An 18,967-nucleotide genomic window follows, 5' to 3' on the forward strand; every position below is an offset into this window, starting at 1 on the left:
TGTACTTTGATTGAGATTTCTTTGGGTTTTTAAAAAAAGATTGGAATGCAGATAAAATATTCCGTTTGTGAATTGCTGTACCGCATTCACTTCTTAATTCTTTCAACAAATCAATCTAAAAGAACATAATATAAAACACTTGAAAGAGGTTTGGCTTTTGGAATGCTCTGCTGTCTCTTGGTGATACGTGGTTGTGTCTGGCTGTAATTATTGTGCTGGTGATTGGGTAGCATTTAAATGTCTGGTTCTGAGTTTTGTGTTGTGCTGGCTGTATCCTGTGCTATACCTTGAACCAGAATTTGTATGTGATAAAGATGATTGGAAAGTGACTTGGTACATTGGAGTTCTGTGCTTCAATCAGGAGCTGTATGTAAATGTGATGTAAAAATGATCCAATAGCTTTCACTAAAGGGACAACATTGATTGTGTCCTTACATCCTTTCTGCCCGTTGCCTACCTTTTCAAAACTTGTTTTACCCTTGTGGCCTAAACACCACCTCATTCCTGGCGTTGACAATAATGACATATCCACCATCAATGGCAACTCATGTCTGGGCAATAGGACACGTGACTTCATGCGGAAATGATTCGTTGCTTTTTGTTTTCCTCTGATAGTTGAATGTTTTGTGCCCATGCGGCACTCCACCTAATAATTTGAGTGGGGAGTGCATTAAACTTATTTAACTAAGTTTTCACAGGAAGCACCAGGTAATAAAACTGGATGGTCAAGAGGTACTTATCCATTTTACTTTGATGGTGTAACAATATTTTGGGTTTCTTTTTACTTGATTTATCACTTTGACATTTTTTTAATATCAATGTTGGGAAATGGAATGTTTTTCCACTTTTGGTATTTGGTGTTTAACTCTTTCCTTGCAATGTTCTACACTGGTCATTCTTGTGACTTGTTGAATTGCGATTAACAATTTGGTTGAAATTATGGACATCTTTATTCTGAGGATTTACAACCACTAGTAACTGAGATTGCCATAAATATATTTCAATGAGAATTTGTCGTTGGTGTTAGACGCTTGAGTGTGGGGTCGATAGAGTAGATAGAAAGAAACTATTTTCTCTGGCGAGGGAGTCTAGTACATGGAGTCTTCACCTTAAAATTAATGCTAAGTTATTCAGTGGTGATATCAAGAAGCAATTCTCCTCACAAATGGTAGTGGAAATTGGGAACACTCTTCCCTAGAAAGCAGGGATCAATTAAAAATGTCAATTCTGAGATTGTTAGATTTTGGTTAGGGAAGGGTATTAAGGAATAAGGGATGTAGCCAAGATGGGTGAATAAGGCTGAGATACAGATCAACCATAATCTGATTGATTCATGTCCAAAGACTGAATGGCTTACTCCTGTTCCTATATTCCTACGTAATTCAAATTGAGACCCTAGAGTTGAAAGGTCAGTGTGGTAACAATCCTCTTTTAGCTGGATATTTTGGAAGTAATTTGTTTGAAAATAACAATGAATTGTTCCCGGCATTCACTTCCCTTTTTGTTTTGAATATCGAGTGTATTTTGTATACCTTTCCAAGATGCAGTAGCTCTTAATTGCCCTGAAATAATACCACATAGCTACAAGTGCCTACTTCTTTTCAACCAAATCTATAGGTAAAGAAATGATTTATTATAATAGTTATATTAACATGGATATGGTGAAACAGACACAGTCTGGCTAATAATGAATGTTAAGCCCACGAAAGGGCATCTTGGAGCATTTTATCAGAAAGGGCTGGCACCCTTCCAAAGGTTTCTCTAAGCCTCTTAATGTTACCTTGTTATTATCATAGAATAGTGCAGCACAGAAGGAGGCTATTTGGTCCATGAAGTCTGCGCTAGTTCTTTTGAAAAGCAATCCAGTTAGCCCCACTCCCCCACTCTTCCCCTATATCCCTATTTCTTTTCAACTTCAAGTAGATATCCAATCCCCTTTTGAAGGGAATACTATCAAATCTATCAGGCAGCGCATTCCAAATCCTAACCACTTGCATGAAAGCAAAATACTGCAGACGCTGGATATCTGAAAGTAAAACCAAAAATGCTGGAAATACTCACTGGGTCAGGCAGCATCAGAACTGATGAAGGATCATTGAGCTGAAATGTTTCTCTTCACAGATGCTGCCTGACCTGAGTATCCCAGCGTTTTCTGTTTTTGTTCCAAACCACTTCCTCCCTTTCAAATTAAAAGTTTTCCTCATGTTGCCTCTTTTTTTTTGTCAATCACCTCAAATCTGTGCTCTCTGGCTATTGACCTTTTGAAAATTGGAAACAATTTTCCTTCAATTACTGTATCTAAACCAGTCATGATTTTAAACACCTCTTATCAAATATTTTCTTAACCTTCCCTACTCTAAGGAAAACAATCTCAGTTAGTCCAGTCGATCTATGTAATGGTCATCCCTCGTCCCTGGAACCATTCTAATAAATTTTTTCTGTATCCTCGCTAAAGCCTTCACCTCCTTCCTGAAGTGTGGTCCCTAGAATTGGACACAGTGGGCAGAATTTTCCACTCAGAGTGCGCACCCGACACATTCGAGCATGAAATAGCACACAATATTTCGGTCAGCGCGAGAGTTGGCAGCACACCCGCCGACAATTAAGAGGCCTATTAAGACCATTAACAATTAATTAACCATTATTTTTCACTGCTTGTCCAACCTTACGTTTGGCGGGCAGGGGAATCAGCCTTTGGATTTTTGAGGAAACCTCATCCAAGGGCAGATTGAGGTTTCTGATAATAATTTTTAAAAAAAATAAAATGTTTGGGCAGAATTTTTATCATCAACATGTTTAGGTCAGTGCTACTTATGTGTGGAATTTTTTTCCAGGATTTTGAAATCTCTATTTAAGGATTTAAAATTCTTCAGCTCCCTGAGGCAGCTTTTTGCCTTCAGGGAGTACTTATTGCACACTTCCCCACCCCCCAGCGCTCACCCTCCTCCTGCCCCCCACCCTGGTAGCGCCGAGCCTGTCAGAGTGCCTTTCACGTGGGCTGGCCGTTAATTGGCCAGCCAACGTGAACCTGTGGTTGGGGGCCGATTGCGGGGACCGTTTCCCGGCAGCTCCCAGACTCGCTGCATCCTGCCCAGTACCCCAGCTGGAGCCAAATTAGTGTTTTATAAAAGTTTAGCATAATCTCCTGGCTTATTCTGAAATGTTATCTCATTTGAATTGTTTCCTATTTTGTTTGGTGGGTGGGAAATGGCCTTGGCCAACACAGTAATATGTGAATCACAATGTTTATTTTGCGTGGCCCACTGGTACTCCAGCCCTTTAACCCACTGGCTTTGCTAGAAAATCAGTCAGGATCAATGTACTTTATTGAAGATAAGAATGCTTTCATGTTGAAGCTATAATGTCCATTTATATTGGCCTTTCAAAATCATTGAAAATCAAAATGTGCAATCATTTTCTTTTTAACGGTAATAATAGTATTTTAAGATTACACTGTTCTTGAGCTATAATTGGAGCCACACACAACTGTGTCAATGGCACCCAATGGCCATTCCGTAGCACCTTATTCACTAATAGTTTCTCAATCAGTTGTGATAGTGTTGTATTGTCTGGTTAGCTATTGTTCAGACACAATAAATGACCTTGTGTGCCCTACCAAAAAAAACTAATGATAACGGGTTAGCCATGCAACTTGCATTTATCTAGCATGGGTAATGTAGTAAAAGATTGCAGGGTGCTTAACAGGACGCTTTTGCAATCAAAATTTGATTGGAAAGGATAGATAATGAGGTAGGTTTTATGGAGTGCTTTTAAGGAGGAGATGTTTAGGAAGGGAATTCTGAAGCATAGGACCTGACAGCCAAAGTTATCAATGGTGGAGGATGAAAATTAGGGATGGGCAAGAAGCCAGAATTGGAGGAACACAGAAATCTGAGAGTTGTAGGGCTGGAGGAGTTAGAACCAGAAAACAAGAGATGTCATGGAGGGGTTTGAAAAGCAATTGAACTGAGGCAGGGATGGAGATGAGCAATGTTATGGAGGCAGAAGTAGGTGGTCTTGCTGATGGAGAGGATATGAGGTCTATCCAATAATCTATAGTTGATGACCCTTATCCTCTAGTAGTGCAAAACAAGCAAAAGCATAGAAAAAAAATTGTGGGAAATACTCAGCAGATCAAGCAGCATCCATAGGGAGAGGCAGAGTTAACGTTTCACCTTTGAAGATTTTGATGACCAAATAATTTTCCCAGAAGGAAATAGGGTGGTAGCAGAGTTAAAATGGAGGTGCTAGACATACCATTCCTGCTCCCCCAACCTGTTTCTCAAGCCCTTTCAATGGGTTGCCAGGCATTTTCCTGAATAGGGTAGGCAGCCTCATTAATCTATGCCAATCAAGATCTTCTTCCAATTTAACTGCCTACTGGACAGCATTTTCACTGCTCAGTAAAGCCTGGCAGGGGAAACCAAAGAGGCCATTCCATTTTAGTGCTGAAATTTAATTTTCAGGGGCCAGAATGAGCAGGAGTGCTCCTCCTAGCTCTGCAGGAATAATGTGTGCATCTTCTGCCAGGTTGCCTTCCGCACCCCATCATCACAACCTTTCCCTGAGCTACCTTATTCCTGTCTGGGTCAGCCTCTGAGCTGCCCAATATTGTGTCAGTTTGCTTCCCACTGCTTACATGTTAATGAAGCCTGGGCCCTGGAATTGGACTGAACCTTAGTCTGGCAGCATTGTTCACCCAGCAGCACATTTAGCCGGTCAACTGCCTGACAGCTAAAATCTAAGAATTGGAGTAGTCCATTCAGTCCTCTCAAACCTGTTCCACCATTCAATTAGATCATGGCTGATCTATATCTTAACACCATCTACTTGCCTTAGTTCCATATCCCTTAATACCCTTGCCTACAAAAATCTATCAATCTCTATTTCAAACTTTCCAACTGACACTCGCGCCTCAACAGTTTTTTGGGGAAAGAGTTCCACATTCCCATTACCCTCTACGGGAAAAAAACAGTGCTTCCGTAAGATCTAACACATTCTGGGCACTCCAAATTCGCTGGGGCCTTGAAACTGCAGCCAAATTGGAGCAGCGTACAATTTTGTCATTTATATTATGGGTGTGTAGATGAGGCCCAGTTTTATCCAGTTTCCTGAACAATCTCTGCAGCCTAATTAATGCTGAGCTCTTCGCAAGCTTATTCCAGGGACATTCAGTTCAGGCTTTCTGCACTCTGCTACTAAATGCCAAAATAGACAAACCTAAGTGAATCTGATTCTGGTGTCTTCCAATGTGTTTCTGCAAATCGAGTCCTGTCTCCACATCACTGCTGCCTGTCCTCAATTCACGACATCCTTCCTAAGGTCGGGGCTTCCTTGCTGATTTCCCCAGCATTTTCTTGCAATGATTTCAGATTTTTGACATTGACACGTACCACCTGATAACTTTGTACCTTGTACAAATGATTGTCTGCTGGCTAGGTTCTAACCTTCCTTACCTATGTTGCAGTGTGCATCAGAAGGCAAGTTTATTTTGCATCTGAAACAGCAAAAATAAAACAATTTCTAGGGCTGTGAATCAAAAGATGCAAGAGAGACCCAAAACCCGGGCTTGTTCTTTTAGTTGCAGTGGGACAATGGGAAGCATAGAGCAGATGCCAGTACATTTAAAAAACAAATGCTTTTGTGACAAGAGTTTCAGAAGAAACTAGTCTGTTTTCAATGAGTGAAACCAACCCCATGAGTTGGAAACTGCTATTCATGGAATACAGCTATAACATTGCATTTGATTCACTTATAAGAAAAACAATGTATTCATGTTAATTAATTATTCATTTGGGTTCCTTTGAACCTCTCTTTCTTGGATTTTCACTGCTTTGCATATCATTCCCTACCTGTGAGGTTAGCAGTGAAGCTCCCAGTTTCCCCCACTGAGTTGAATCTGATACCAGCTCGTAGATGGTATGTTAAAGTGGCTTTGTGCAATTGTCTATGATTTGTTTTTCCTTCATCCCAATGGGGAAGCACTAACTCTCTGCGTTGTATTGATGGCACAGTTGAGAGCAAGCATTACATTTTTAAACTGTCAGTGCGAACTCTGTAATTTCTTCTTTTTTAGATTTGGAGATTAGGTAGAAGGTCATTATTTGGAATGACAATGAGCAGAACTCAGTCCTAGAATTTTGCATTACTTAGGTAAAACAAAGGAATAGTGATCTCATTCTGGTAGATATTTGTGATATTTGATGCTTTGGATCATAGGCTTCTACATAGACAAGTTGAGGAATGATCCTGGAGATAGTTCTGTTCTGCTCTTTCCTCTTGGGGGCCTGGGTTCAAAGTCAACATACACTGATGGAATATGTCTCTTATCTAAATTTTTTGCACTCTGTTTCTGCAAGTGTTTCATTAGAAATGAAGTTAAACAATTTGATCCAGTTTCTACAGGGCATAAATCCACAGCACTAAACCTTTCGTATTGTAGAACTATTGCATCTGTAATTGTCTCCAGCCGTTTAGTTATTTAGATGATTACTGATGTATCGCACAGTCTCTTGAGGCTTATGTGAGGTGTATTGTTGTGTTTTGCAAAACAAACTTTACAAAGCACTTTGACCCAGATATAGATCTATATCATCCATAATCTGGCAGCACTTGATGCTGACATTGGCTGAAACATGTTCTCTTTGCTCACAAATATTCACTTTGAGTACAACGTTCATCTCCTCTCTCTACACTTCTATATCCCCCATCTATAATTCTTACAGATGTATTGCATAGTATCCCATTTCAAACAAATTGCAAATTGAACCCTTAAAGAATCAATTGTACATGAGATATTTCTTTAATAAGATATAATTTTCCTCCATAATTTGTGACACCGTCAATGCTTAATTAATATAAATTGTATTTCATGATTCCTTCCTGCCCTCAGTTTTCTTCAAAGGAAAGGGGAGAAAACTGAGGGGTGGGGAGGAGAAATTATGTACTATGGTTGTTACATCTTACACGACATTAGGTTGTTTCTCCAATACCTCACCCATTGGGAAGCCTAGACAGTGTGTCCGCAGATTAATTGACCATGCGGAGTATGACAATACAACCCAATCAGTTAGTATGATGCGTGTCCTTTCCAACATTAGTAAATGGATAGCCATCAGGACTGGGAACCTCGTTGATTATTTCCCTCCCTGGTCTAGAGGCATTGAGGCTATTCCAATGCCCAAGCATTGCCAAGTTTAGATCCTCTAACCTCCCCCACCCCCACACAGGAATCAAATCTGAACCCTTCCTTGTCCTTAAGGCTCAGTAATGTACCACTAGGTGCATTTACTCATTGAACCATTGAGGAGATATATTTCACGGTTTAGTGTTCAGAATATCAAAAAGGCTTATGTTCAGGACATCTCAAGAGAGGGAAAAGTACCAGTGTATCTGTCTGGCCGTCTTCCATGCATTTCTCCTGGCACTTTAACATGGAGTACTGTTAATGTTAGAATCACATAAGAGTCCACAGTGTCTGCCCCCAAAAAGGAAAGAGGTTGACCAGAGGCAAGAGCCCAGGAGAGAAGGAAATGGAGAAAAATCAAGGCAAAACTGTAAATAGAAAAGAGACTTGTGTTCACAAACATAAGCATACAGTGTTGAACCGGGCCAAAACACAGCTACAGTTTGCCAAATATTTCTTAGATGTCATGGCAATAGAGACACATTGGCCAGTGTCTAAAATCACAGGCATATTCATCATGTAACCTGATTCCATCCAGACTTCTCTTCATTTGATCTCCTAAAGGCACCATTTTAAGCCAAGGATAGAAACCTAGTTGCACTACACTCCTTGAAACTAATACATTTAGTGAAGATAATGCCTTTGTGCATAATTACAATTGGGGGAAAATGGCTAGATGGACTGCAATGGTCTATTCCATGCTTATAGTCTATGTTCCCCACTTAACTTTAGCTATTGTCAATGAATTCCCACATTGAAAAACAGATTAAACTGTCTCAGGTTAAATCTAATGCAACTCTATGGTAATAGCAGTCAAATATAATGAAAACATTCTATCTTTACAATGACTTTTTAATATACTTCCTTGAAATGAACAAATGAAATCCCAGAGCCACAGTGGTTAGTGCTGCTGCCTCACAGCACCAGGGATTCTGACCTCGGGTGTCTGTCTGTCTAGAGTTTGCACGTTCTCCCCGTGTTTGCGTGGGTTTCCTCCAAGTGCTCCAGTTTCCTCCCACCGTCCAAATCTGTGCCCTGTGATGGACTGGCATCCTGTCCTGGGTGCTAGGCATCCCGTCTAGTACCCATTGTCTGTCGGGATAGACTCCAACTCCCCGCGGCCCTGAGTTGGATGAAGCAGTTCTGGAAAAGTGAGTGAAATCCCAGAGCAATTACAAAATGACAAGAGCCTCTGCTAAGAACAGCTGTGACATTTCCATGTGTCCTTGCCCCTCTCACTGACACACAAGCTTCTTACTGAATATTTGCTTCAGCTATAGCCTTCTACTTTCCCCTCAGACATTGGGAATTGGCATCTTTCCTCCAAGAATGAAAGAATTTGGATGTGAATAGTGCTTTTCACAACCACAGAATATCCCAGTGTTTTACATCCAGTGAAGTACGTTTGAAGTTGTAATGTCAGTGTTCTCCTAAAGGAAATGTACTGTTGGAGATGACCAGTGAAAGCTCTTTTAGAAGTTTGAGGTTTTACTGAGTCCAAACTTTGACCTCCACTTGCACTCCCAGTCCTTGCTCCTCATTCTCTCCAATGTGGTTCACACTTCAAATGGGAACTCCCAATAATGGACCTGGTAGGCTCCAACTGAGGAATTAGAACTTCTTCAGAGCTGCATTGTAAATTGTTTGTGTACCTATCTTATTTAAGCAAAAAATTTGACAGCAATTTAAATGTACAGCCAGCTCCTCATTGAATAAGCACCCATTATTAATAAATGTTCAGCAGGACATTGTGATGTTGGTTATTTGCTCAACTGATGTTGTAATTAGTTTTATGTAATCTGAAAATTCAGTAAATCTGAAGTGATAAAATGCTGCAATAAAATAATGTTTTATAACTTCAATTAAGAGACTTATAAATTTGGTTTACACATTACTTTCAAGTTAATTTCTGGTGTGTTAATACCCAATATTTATTGCACACAGAGAGCAATAGGTGGTAATAATATCCTTTAACGTTTTGTTGCTTGATTGGAGTACAAGTCTCCCCATTTGTTTGGAAGGATTTGTGTTTGTATTTCTGAATGTGTAGGCTTCAGGAAAATTTCTTTCATTTGGCCACATTGCTTGTAAATGTAGAGGTCATTTGTTGTTGGTGGAGAGTGATGCAGTTATTTTTTCCAGAGCTGTTCAGTCCATTTTATTATCTTAACTTTTGACAACTGCCTGTGCTTCTTCACTTTGAAATGTGTGTTCTATCATAGACTTGCTGCCAAAAAACAAAATGCTTGTCGATGGACGATATCCAGCAGTTTAATGTCAAATATGGAACTCTGAAAGAAGTAGTGGGGTTTCGACTAGTTAAGGTACAGATGGGAGTGCTGAGGGCAGCAATGGTGTTGAGGGTTACAAATGTTCTACAGCAGTTCTCTGAGGGTTAAGTACAGTCTGATAGCTGCACTACATATTTTTTCTGTATTTTGGTAAACTTTTCTTTCCCATGTCTATTTTTACTAATATTTTCTTTTGCATGGCTGAATAGCTGATACGTTTAAACCAAGCTACTGAGAAGTCATACAGTTAGATTTTGTTTGTCCGATTATGGAGTGCACAGTCTCTATCTGTAATTGTACATCCTACTTGTGTAAGCCCATAAGTGCAAGTTGGCACTTAAGGCTTAAGGACACCCACGTGGGCAGTAAGTATTGTCGGAGTATAAATAATTAAAATTCATTGTCCCAGAGGGCTTTCAATGCCTAGTTGTTGAGTACATTCAAGACTGAGTTCAATGGAATGTTGAGCACTAAGGAAATCAAGGGATATGTTGATAGGACAGGAAATAAAGTTGATCAGTCACAATCTTGTTGAATGGTACATCAGGCTCAAGGAGCTGTGTGGTCTACTCCTGCTCCTATTTCTTATGATAGGGTTTTATTTCTTTGGCTTTCAGTGAACTTTCTTCACATTCTTTTGGTTAGTGGATCTGTGCAGAAGGCCATCATCGTATTATGTATCTGTAAACCTTCCAGTTGGATGATACTCTAGGTAAAAGTTTATGAAAATCAATGAAGATGATGTGATTCAATTTACTAATTTAACCTTAATCCCTTAATCTTACAGTACTCTGCGATCTTGCATAAAGCAAGATTTTTCATAAAAACATGAATGAGCATGTTCTTTTTTGACTACCTGATGGGTCTCCAGAACATTTGATATCCCACAAAACAACCCAGAAAATATCTTAAAAGCGATTGATTTCAGCAAAATTACTCAGTAGCTTTTGGGCTTAAGACTTTTCCCCTTATGGACAAAATAACACAACTAAATTCCAATAAATTTGTATGCCCTATTCATCAGTAACAGAATGGTAACTCTAAGGAATGATGGGAGTTCCAGGATGTGTCCTCCAAAAGCATTCTTGTTTAGTGCAGCTTTTAAAAATTCTGGATAAGACCTTCTCTATCTGCTGTCTTCCTTTGGTAAAGTGCTTATCCTGAACAGCAATTTTTAGTGACAACTAAATGTTAGAGTTCAATTGAATCTTGACACACTCAATGCATTAGGCAAAAGTAATACAGAGAAACAAATGATATTGCCTGCGTCTGCTCTGGATAGAGTGAATTCTTATCTCCTTCTATAATCACAAATGAAAGCTTGAAGTCTTTAATGCTCCCAAGTCTTTCCTTTGATTTTAAGCATTGTGCAATAATATGTTGAATGAGCCAATGGTTGAGTAGCTTGGAGACAGCAATTTCCCAAGTTCTTCATCAGAATGATATTGTTATGGAATCATAGAATGGTCACAGCTCAGAAGGAGGCCATTTGGCCTCTTGTGTCTATGCTGGCTTTCTGATGGAGCAATTCACCTAGAGCCAATCCCCTGCCTTCTCCCATAGCCCTGCACATTCTTCCTTTTCAGATAATAATCCAATCTTGAATGCCTCGATCGAACTTGCCTCCACCACACACTCAGCCGGTGCATTCCAGGTCCTAACCACTCGCTGCGTGAAAAAAAGATTTTCCTCATGTCGTCATTGCTTCTTCACCAATTACCTTAAATCTGTGCCCTCTGATTCTTGGTCATTCCACCAATGGGAACAGTTTCTCCCCATCTACTCTGTCCAGACTCATCAGGATTTTGAATACCTCTATGAAATCTCCTCTTAATCTTCTCTTCTGCAAGGAAAGCAATCCTAGCTTCTTCAATCTATCTACATAACTGAAGTTCCTCATCCCTGGAAGCATTCTTGTGAATCTTTTCTGCACCTTCTCAAACAACTTCAGCTCTTTCCTAAAGTGTGGTGCCCAGACTCCAGTTGTGGTCGAAGCAGTCTTTTATACAAGTATAACATAACATCCTTGTTTTTGTACTCTTGCCCCTATTGGTAAAGCCTAGGATTGTGCATGCATTATTAACCACGCTCTCAGCTAATCCTGCCACCTTCAATGATTTATGCACCTATACACCCAGGTCCTTCTGCTCCTGCGCTCCCTTCAGAATTGTATTTTTTATTTTATATTGCCTGTCCATGTTCTTCCTACCAAAATGAATCACTTCACACTTCTCTGCATTAAATTTCATCTGCCACTTGTCTGCCCATTGCACCAGCCTGTCTACGTCCTTTTGAAATTCGACACAGTCCTCCTTACAGTCCACAATACTTCCATGTTTCTTATCATCTACGATTTTGAAATTGTGCCCTGTATGCCAAGGTCTAGATCATTAATATATATCAGAAAGAACAGGGATCCTAACACCAACCCCTGGGGAGCTCCACTATAAACCTTGCTCCAGCCTGAGAAACAACCATTAACTACTATTCCGTGTTTCCTGTCACTCAGCCAATTTCATATCCATGTTGCTACTACTGTCCCTTTTAGTCCATGAGCCCTAACTTGAACAGAAGTCTGCCTTTTGGAAGTCCATGTACACCACATCAACAGCATTGTCCTCATCAACCCTCTCTGTTACCTCATCAAAACACTCAAGCAAGTTTGCTCTTAACAAAACCATGCTGGCTTTCCTTAATTAACCCATGTTTGCGCAAGTGACTATTAATTTTGTACCAAATTATTGTTTCTAGAAGCTTCCCCACCACTAAGGTTAAACTGACTGTCCTGTAGTTGTTGTGGGCTTATCTTTAAAAATAATAAAGTTAAGATTTGTTCCATGTTCAAAATGAAATATCACTCAATGAGACAGCCAACCAAATAGAGTGTTATGGCATAGGCCTACTCAGTACCCTAGGCCTGCTCACTGCTCTAGGCCTGCTCAGTGCCCTAGGCCTGCTCACTGTTCTAGGCCTGCTCAGTGCCGTAGGCCTGCTCAGTACCCTAGGCCTGCTCACTGGCATAGACCTGCTCTCTGCCCTGGGCCTGCTCACTGCCCTAGGCCTGGTCACTGCCATGTACCAGTTGTGCTATTAATTAGTAGCGGTTATGCACAGGGCAACAGGTCTCAAAACATTTGAACAGGAGTAGGCCATTCGACCCCTCAAACCCACTCCACCATTTAAGTAAATCCATGGTTGATCTGTATCTTAACTCAATTTTCCAGCCTTGGTTCTGTAAATCTTAATACTCTTGTCTAACAAAACCCTATCAAACTCAGTTTTTAAATTTTCAATTAATCTGCAGCTTTTTGGGGTGTCCCACATTTCCACGTGTTCCAAGTTAACAAGTGTTTTCTAACATTACTCTTGAATGGTTCGGGTCCAATGTTAAAGTTACACTCTGTTGTTTTGGACTCCCCATCAATGAAAATAGTTTTTCTCTTTCTACCCTTTTATGTCCTTTGATCATCGTAACTATCTCAATTAGGTCAAGGGATTAGAAACCTAATCTATGTTACCTGTCCTCATAACTTAACACCTTTAGTCTCAGTAACATTTTGATGATTTGAGACTGCACTCCTTACATGATAACACAGGGAATGAACCAGATTTCATGGGGCTATTCATTCAGACACATATAGTAAAGAGAACATTTCAGTTAGGATAAGTCAGAAATAGTAAAGTTCAGGCTGGTTGATTTACTGAGTTGTTTTGAATTGGCTATTAACCGAAAGTTAAAAACATGTCATTATAATCCCTCAGGGAGGCTGCGTGATTATGAGCAGAGTTGGACAAAAGGAAAGTCTGAAACTCAGCTACAGGCAGATTGAAATGCTGAATGCTGCAGACATTACTAAGATCTGTTTTTTGCCGAACACTTAATGAATAGACCTAGGAACATAAGAATTGGTGTGGGCCATTCAACCCTTGAGTCTGATGGCCATTCTCGGATCATGGCTGATCTTTTCTAAACTCCACTTATCCGGTTCTACTATTCCTTGATTACTGAGCTGAAACCTATCAATCTGTGTCCTGTAAAATTCAATCGGGCATCCAGCCTTATCAGGCAGAAAGCTCCAGGTTTCTATTACTCTTTGTGTGAACAACTCACCAAAGCTCTTTTGACAGCACCTCCCAAACCTCCAACCTCTACCAATTTATCACCGTTCCTTCACTGTCGCTGGGTCAAAATCCTGGAACTCCCTCCCTAACAGCACTGTGGGTGTACCTGCACCGCATGGACTGCAGCGGTTCAAGAAGGCAGCTCACCAACACCTTCTCAAGGGCAACTAGGGATGGGCAATAAACGTTGTCCTAGCCAGTGAAGCCCACACCCTGTGAATGAGTAAAATAACACATGGATATTAGTACAGTAAACTAAATAAAATTAACCCATGGATAGCATTCTCGAAAAGGACTTCCCGCAGTGTTCCTTTTGTAATCAGCAATGCTGTTGTGACATTAAACACATGGAGATACATTTAACACATGGTGGCACAGTGATAGACTAGTATATACTAAAACCGTATGTTACACCTTCTTTGTCATTATTGCTTAAATATAATCTTCCAGAGTTTGGTCCCTTGTGCTGGGCAGGACTTTAGGGTGAATCTCGTGTTTGTCCAGTTCTCATTGTCTTCCAGGAATGCGAGCAGAGTATATCTGATCCATGTAGGCTATCAGGGGTGAGGGGTCCAAACTGATAGTAAAATACTGCAGATCTGAAATAAAAAACCGAAAGTGCTGGAAAAACTGCGCAGGTCTGGCAGCAGTTGTGCGGAGAGACACAGAGTTAACGTTTGGAGTCCAGTGTGAGTGAGTAACCTTGGAAGAAACGTTAACCTTGTTTCTGTCCCTACAGATGCTGCCAGACCTGCTGAGCTTTTCCAGCACTGTTCTGTTTTTATTTAAGGGGTCCAAACTGTTCGGTCCGCCAGTGTTTCTGAGGAGTCAGTGCTTCACCAATTGGAACTGGGTACAGATTCGCCCACCCAACAGCACATCTCCCCCGATCCAGGTACATCCTTGTGTTGATTTCCAGTGTATCCAGCTGTGGCTCAGTTCATAGCACCCTCACCTTTGAGTCAGAAGGTTGTGGGTTCATGTCCCACTCCAGGACTTTGAACCAAAAAAAAAGTCAAGAACTGTGAATGTACTCGAAAGAGTTACAACCTAACAGACAGCCCAGTTACGGCGGGGATAGGAAAACCGCTGTAACTGCACCAAAAGCGCTTAAAGTGTTTAATATAAAGCAACCTGACCTTTTAAAAACTGTTACATAAAAAGTGTGTGGTACCCAAAGGCGCTTCTGTTCTTTCTTTAACCAGTTGCGATGGAACAGGGGCTAAACTCTACAGCTACCGAGAAAGAGCAGGCACAGAGAATTAGAAATGTTCTGATCGGAGTTTCCTCTGATGGGTCCCAGCTGCCCGAGAGCTTTTGTTGTATGAGAATTTAGGTCAAGGCTCAGTTAGGTTCACTTTCCAAATCCAGAATTTGACGCCGATCTGACTGGCCAGATAGCGGCGAAGGAGTCGGATGTTGGCAGTCAAATGGCCCGGGTCTTTCTATTCCAGAGGGGGGGTGGGGGAATGGGAGAATAAGGAAAAGCTGCTTCACTTTGCAAGAAGCGGGTTTGACCCATGGAGAGGGAGGGGGAAAAGGATTGAAAGCGGCACATGAATTATTACAAAGCAGGTTTACCACCGTTACACCTGCTTGTTCCATTGCGTTACATATCGAAAAGGGGGAACTGTGTGACTGTCGGGGTTTTATTTTCAGTCCAACTTTCAAGCTGAACAGACCGATCAGTGATTTGCAAAATGCTCACACTGGAAGAGAGTCAGTGCCCCAGGACAAGTTGCAGCGGGGCTCGTGTTCCTGAGGTTTTTGGTAACCCAGTGACTTGAATTGAGAAATTGCACATTGGGTTAAAGGAAAATGACCTGCACTTATTCAGGGTGGGCTGGTTCCTGGAGTTATTGGCTCCGCTGCTGCGGGTATGGAGGATGGTTACACTCAGATCGATAGATCCGGCTCGGTATGAATCCAGGTCGCAGCTTGTTCCTATCTCGGACTGTCAATCGCTGTGCATTTTTTTTCTTGTGTAACGAGTCTTGGCGAATTATGGATCAGTTCAGGCGCTTGTGTTCCGCTGGGCGTGAACCTGGGTTGGGGAGGATAAAGTTGACAATTGCGGGGGCGAAGGGAGGGGTTTCTTCTGATCATTGCGAGCAAAGACACCCTGAACACTTTGCTGAAGGCATAACGAGACCCCCAACTCGGGGGGGAAGCCGGAGCCATTCGTTCTCCACCCGCCTGGACATTTTTTCACATGTTGCCCTGTTCTGCATTACGTGGCCGAAGAGCCTCTGAGAAATTCCTCACATTTCCCCGCTTTTAGAAAAGATGTTATCGCATAATAAGTATTTTAAAATCATTATTTGGAGTGGATACAAAATTGAATCAACGTCAATAGATTATAATAGAAATGAGCTACTTGATACTGAAGATTAAGGAATGGGGCTTTGTAAAATGATTAACCTTCATCTCGTTCATTGACTTTGGGGACATTGGTTTATAAATCCCAACCCGAGCCAGTATTTTCACACTGGTCCTCATTTACACTGCACATCGCAAACCCATTGCAAAACGCCCAGTCTCCTCTTCCCGAACGGAAACCAGCAAGTCAAATGGAAATTCTCAGCCTGATGGAACTCACTTCGTCCTTCAGGGAGTTAGGGATATCGGCTTTAATAAATGGAGAGTTCACTCGCGATCTTTAGAAGTCGCTGAATTGTGTTCATTTCATACCTAGAGTTGCCTTTCTACTTCTCAGGTCGGTGGGATAGCCATTTATTAGCTAACCAATTACACCCACATGAACCATGTCTTTCAATCTACCATTAGCAAATACATGTTCAGGACATGGAAACAAACTTGACATAACCCCTTTTCTACAACTTCATCTTATTGAAATAATCTATGCGTTTTCTCAGCGAATGCGTTTTTCCCAATTTCGCTCAGCCTTCGCTTATGTGTTTACACCCAAATAATATTCCCCCTTTCCGAAAGTGCAGGACCACCCCGATTCGCGCGCTTCTGAAGTGCATTATTTTTCCAATATTCCAACTCTTCCAAAGTCCTTCCCTGGCGGTAACGGCGCTTTTGAGGCGTCTGATGGTCGTAAAACACGCCAGGTAAATGCAAGTCTTTTTTTCTGGTATCTTAAAAGTTGGTTATTTCCCGTTTGAAGATATGAGGTGACAGGGTCTGAAGTAAGAGCTTGTATTTGCAATGATGGCAGAAAGTGTGGTTTGGCTGATCCGAGTGTAGTAGATGTGCTGTTGATTTTGACCTGATGCTATTCAGAGTGTAATACACCCATGCTGATAATCACGATTGTATATAAAATACCACGAATGTGGTTTACTCGTTATATTTCTGGTAATTTATTCTCTTTTAGTGACTTTTCCCCTTGTTCTTTGTAATTACACTTCCCACCTCAGTTACTCCATTTATCGTTTCCTTGATGAAGCTACACATTCCAGGAAATTCTCATGTCTGGCTATGGTGTAGGCCTTTCTGTTAAACCATGCTGCCTTGTTCTTCCTGTGCGTGAGGTCCTTTCGCTGCATACTGGATATGGAGGTGTGGAAATCCCTGTTTAGATTTAGCCTGTACTAAAACTCAAAGCAAAAAAAAAACAAATGTTGACTGGAGACAGGGGGTATTTGAGCAGGGTCAGGCTGTGGTGAATGGGCAGCTATGATGGAGGGAGCAATGTTACCAAAACAAAAACAGAAACAGAAATACCTGGAAAAACTCAGCAGGTCTGGCAGCATCGGCCGAGAAGAGCACAGTTGACGTTTCGAGTCCTCATGACCCTTCAACAGAACTGAGTAAAAATAGGAAAGGGGTGAAATATAAGCTGAACCTGGACCCTAGACATTACATCCTCTCTGTTGCTAGTGGGTTTTTTTTTTAGCTGTTTTAAGTGAGCAATACACTCCACCATTCTTTTTACAGGAAGCACAATATAAATACAATGCATTTCAAACCCAAGACAAACTCATTCTTGATTAAAAAATAATGTAGCTTGAAACATGTTTGTAACTAAGACTGATATAACCATCCCTGTAATATTCAAGTTTGAAATTGTGTGCATCCTGTTTTACTGCCTGTTACAAGATGGCCTATCACACTCAGTATTTATGTACATTTTTTTAAAAAATTCAGGTAATGGGCTGACCTTGGAGGGAGCTGTACCTTCAGACCAAGACAGTCATCCTAAACCAGCAAAGAGAGCACGGACATCATTCACTGCAGAGCAATTACAGGTAGCATTGCTACAGGAAAATCCATTTAAGATCAGATGCTTTCCATTTATGTTGCTGCTTGTATTTCTGAACCATACTTGATGAGTACCACTGCCGCCAGTCTGTGTGGAGCATGTAATAACTAACCAGTGCAATTAAAAATGATATTTCAAAGCCACTGACTGAATATTATAGTACTTCTCCATTTAGACCACACCCCATCCATTATCCTTACTTCTACATTATATAACCTCACACTTTGTGATGTTAAACTGTATCTGCCATCATTCTGCCAGCATTAATTAATTTCCTATATAAGATATTAAATGCAAGTCTTTGTGCTACAGCGGACTCCCAGAGTGCTTGGTGCTGCTGCTGGATGCAATATATATAAAGACAAATTCCTGGCTAGCAAACTATCATTAGAGTGAGAGACTAGTGAAAATATATTTATAAACATAGTGTTTATTCATGGAAGGGTCCACATTTACTAAAGGGACAGTCAACCCAAAACGACCTAAATGAGAAAAAGTCAAAAATTTGCAAGTTGACCAAAGTTGCCCTTCTCAGGTCATTTCAGATTTTGCGTTAAATTGAATTCTTATCCATTATGGTGACAGCTAGTGCCACAATGTAGATCCCATACCAGTTGCTTCATTTTCAATACCTTGTCAATGACCATCTTTTCCTTTTTAATAGATAAGAATTGATGTTAAGTGGGAGACACTGTCTTATGATCCTTGTATTGAGCTCTGCCTTTGCTGACAGTACTTCTCTCACTATCTGTGTACAGGTGATGCAGGCACAATTTGCACAAGACAATAACCCTGACGCACAAACACTTCAGAAGCTTGCGGACATGACTGGGTTGAGCAGACGTGTTATCCAGGTACGAATAGATTCACGTAATGAAGAATTTATTATTGCATGGGAGCTGAGCAGCTGCAGATATGACATACCACTGAATAGCTCACAGCATTATATCAAACAATGAATATTATAAGTATTTTTTGCACAGGTCACTAAGAACAGCAACCCCGATTATGATTATTGATGATCATTTTATATTTTGTGGACCTATGGACCAGCAGGGCTCAAGACACAGCCAGTCCCCAGCATTTGTTTCTGTTCTATTATTTTGGCTGTCAGGGTTGGTTTTCACTGCAGCAGAT

General features: G+C 40.9%; 1 protein-coding gene and 1 long non-coding RNA gene across 4 annotated transcripts in view; one reads left to right on the plus strand and one right to left on the minus strand.

The window, feature by feature from the left end:
* Positions 1-18,967, minus strand: part of LOC144685408 (uncharacterized) — a 1,061,419-nt gene that overhangs the window by 142,644 nt on the left and 899,808 nt on the right. The gene's annotated exons all lie outside the window — the stretch shown is intronic.
* Positions 1-18,967, plus strand: part of lhx6a (LIM homeobox 6a) — a 51,876-nt gene that overhangs the window by 21,213 nt on the left and 11,696 nt on the right. For all 3 annotated transcript variants that reach the window (XM_078549815.1, XM_078549817.1, XM_078549816.1), the window contains exons 6-7: positions 17,716-17,816; positions 18,589-18,684. In XM_078549815.1, coding sequence (XP_078405941.1) covers positions 17,716-17,816; positions 18,589-18,684 — 197 coding nt within the window. The remainder of the gene's footprint in view (positions 1-17,715; positions 17,817-18,588; positions 18,685-18,967) is intronic.

Source organism: Cetorhinus maximus, chromosome 10 (assembly GCF_964194155.1).
Source record: "Cetorhinus maximus chromosome 10, sCetMax3.hap1.1, whole genome shotgun sequence".
Taxonomy (NCBI): Eukaryota; Metazoa; Chordata; class Chondrichthyes; order Lamniformes; family Cetorhinidae; genus Cetorhinus; species Cetorhinus maximus.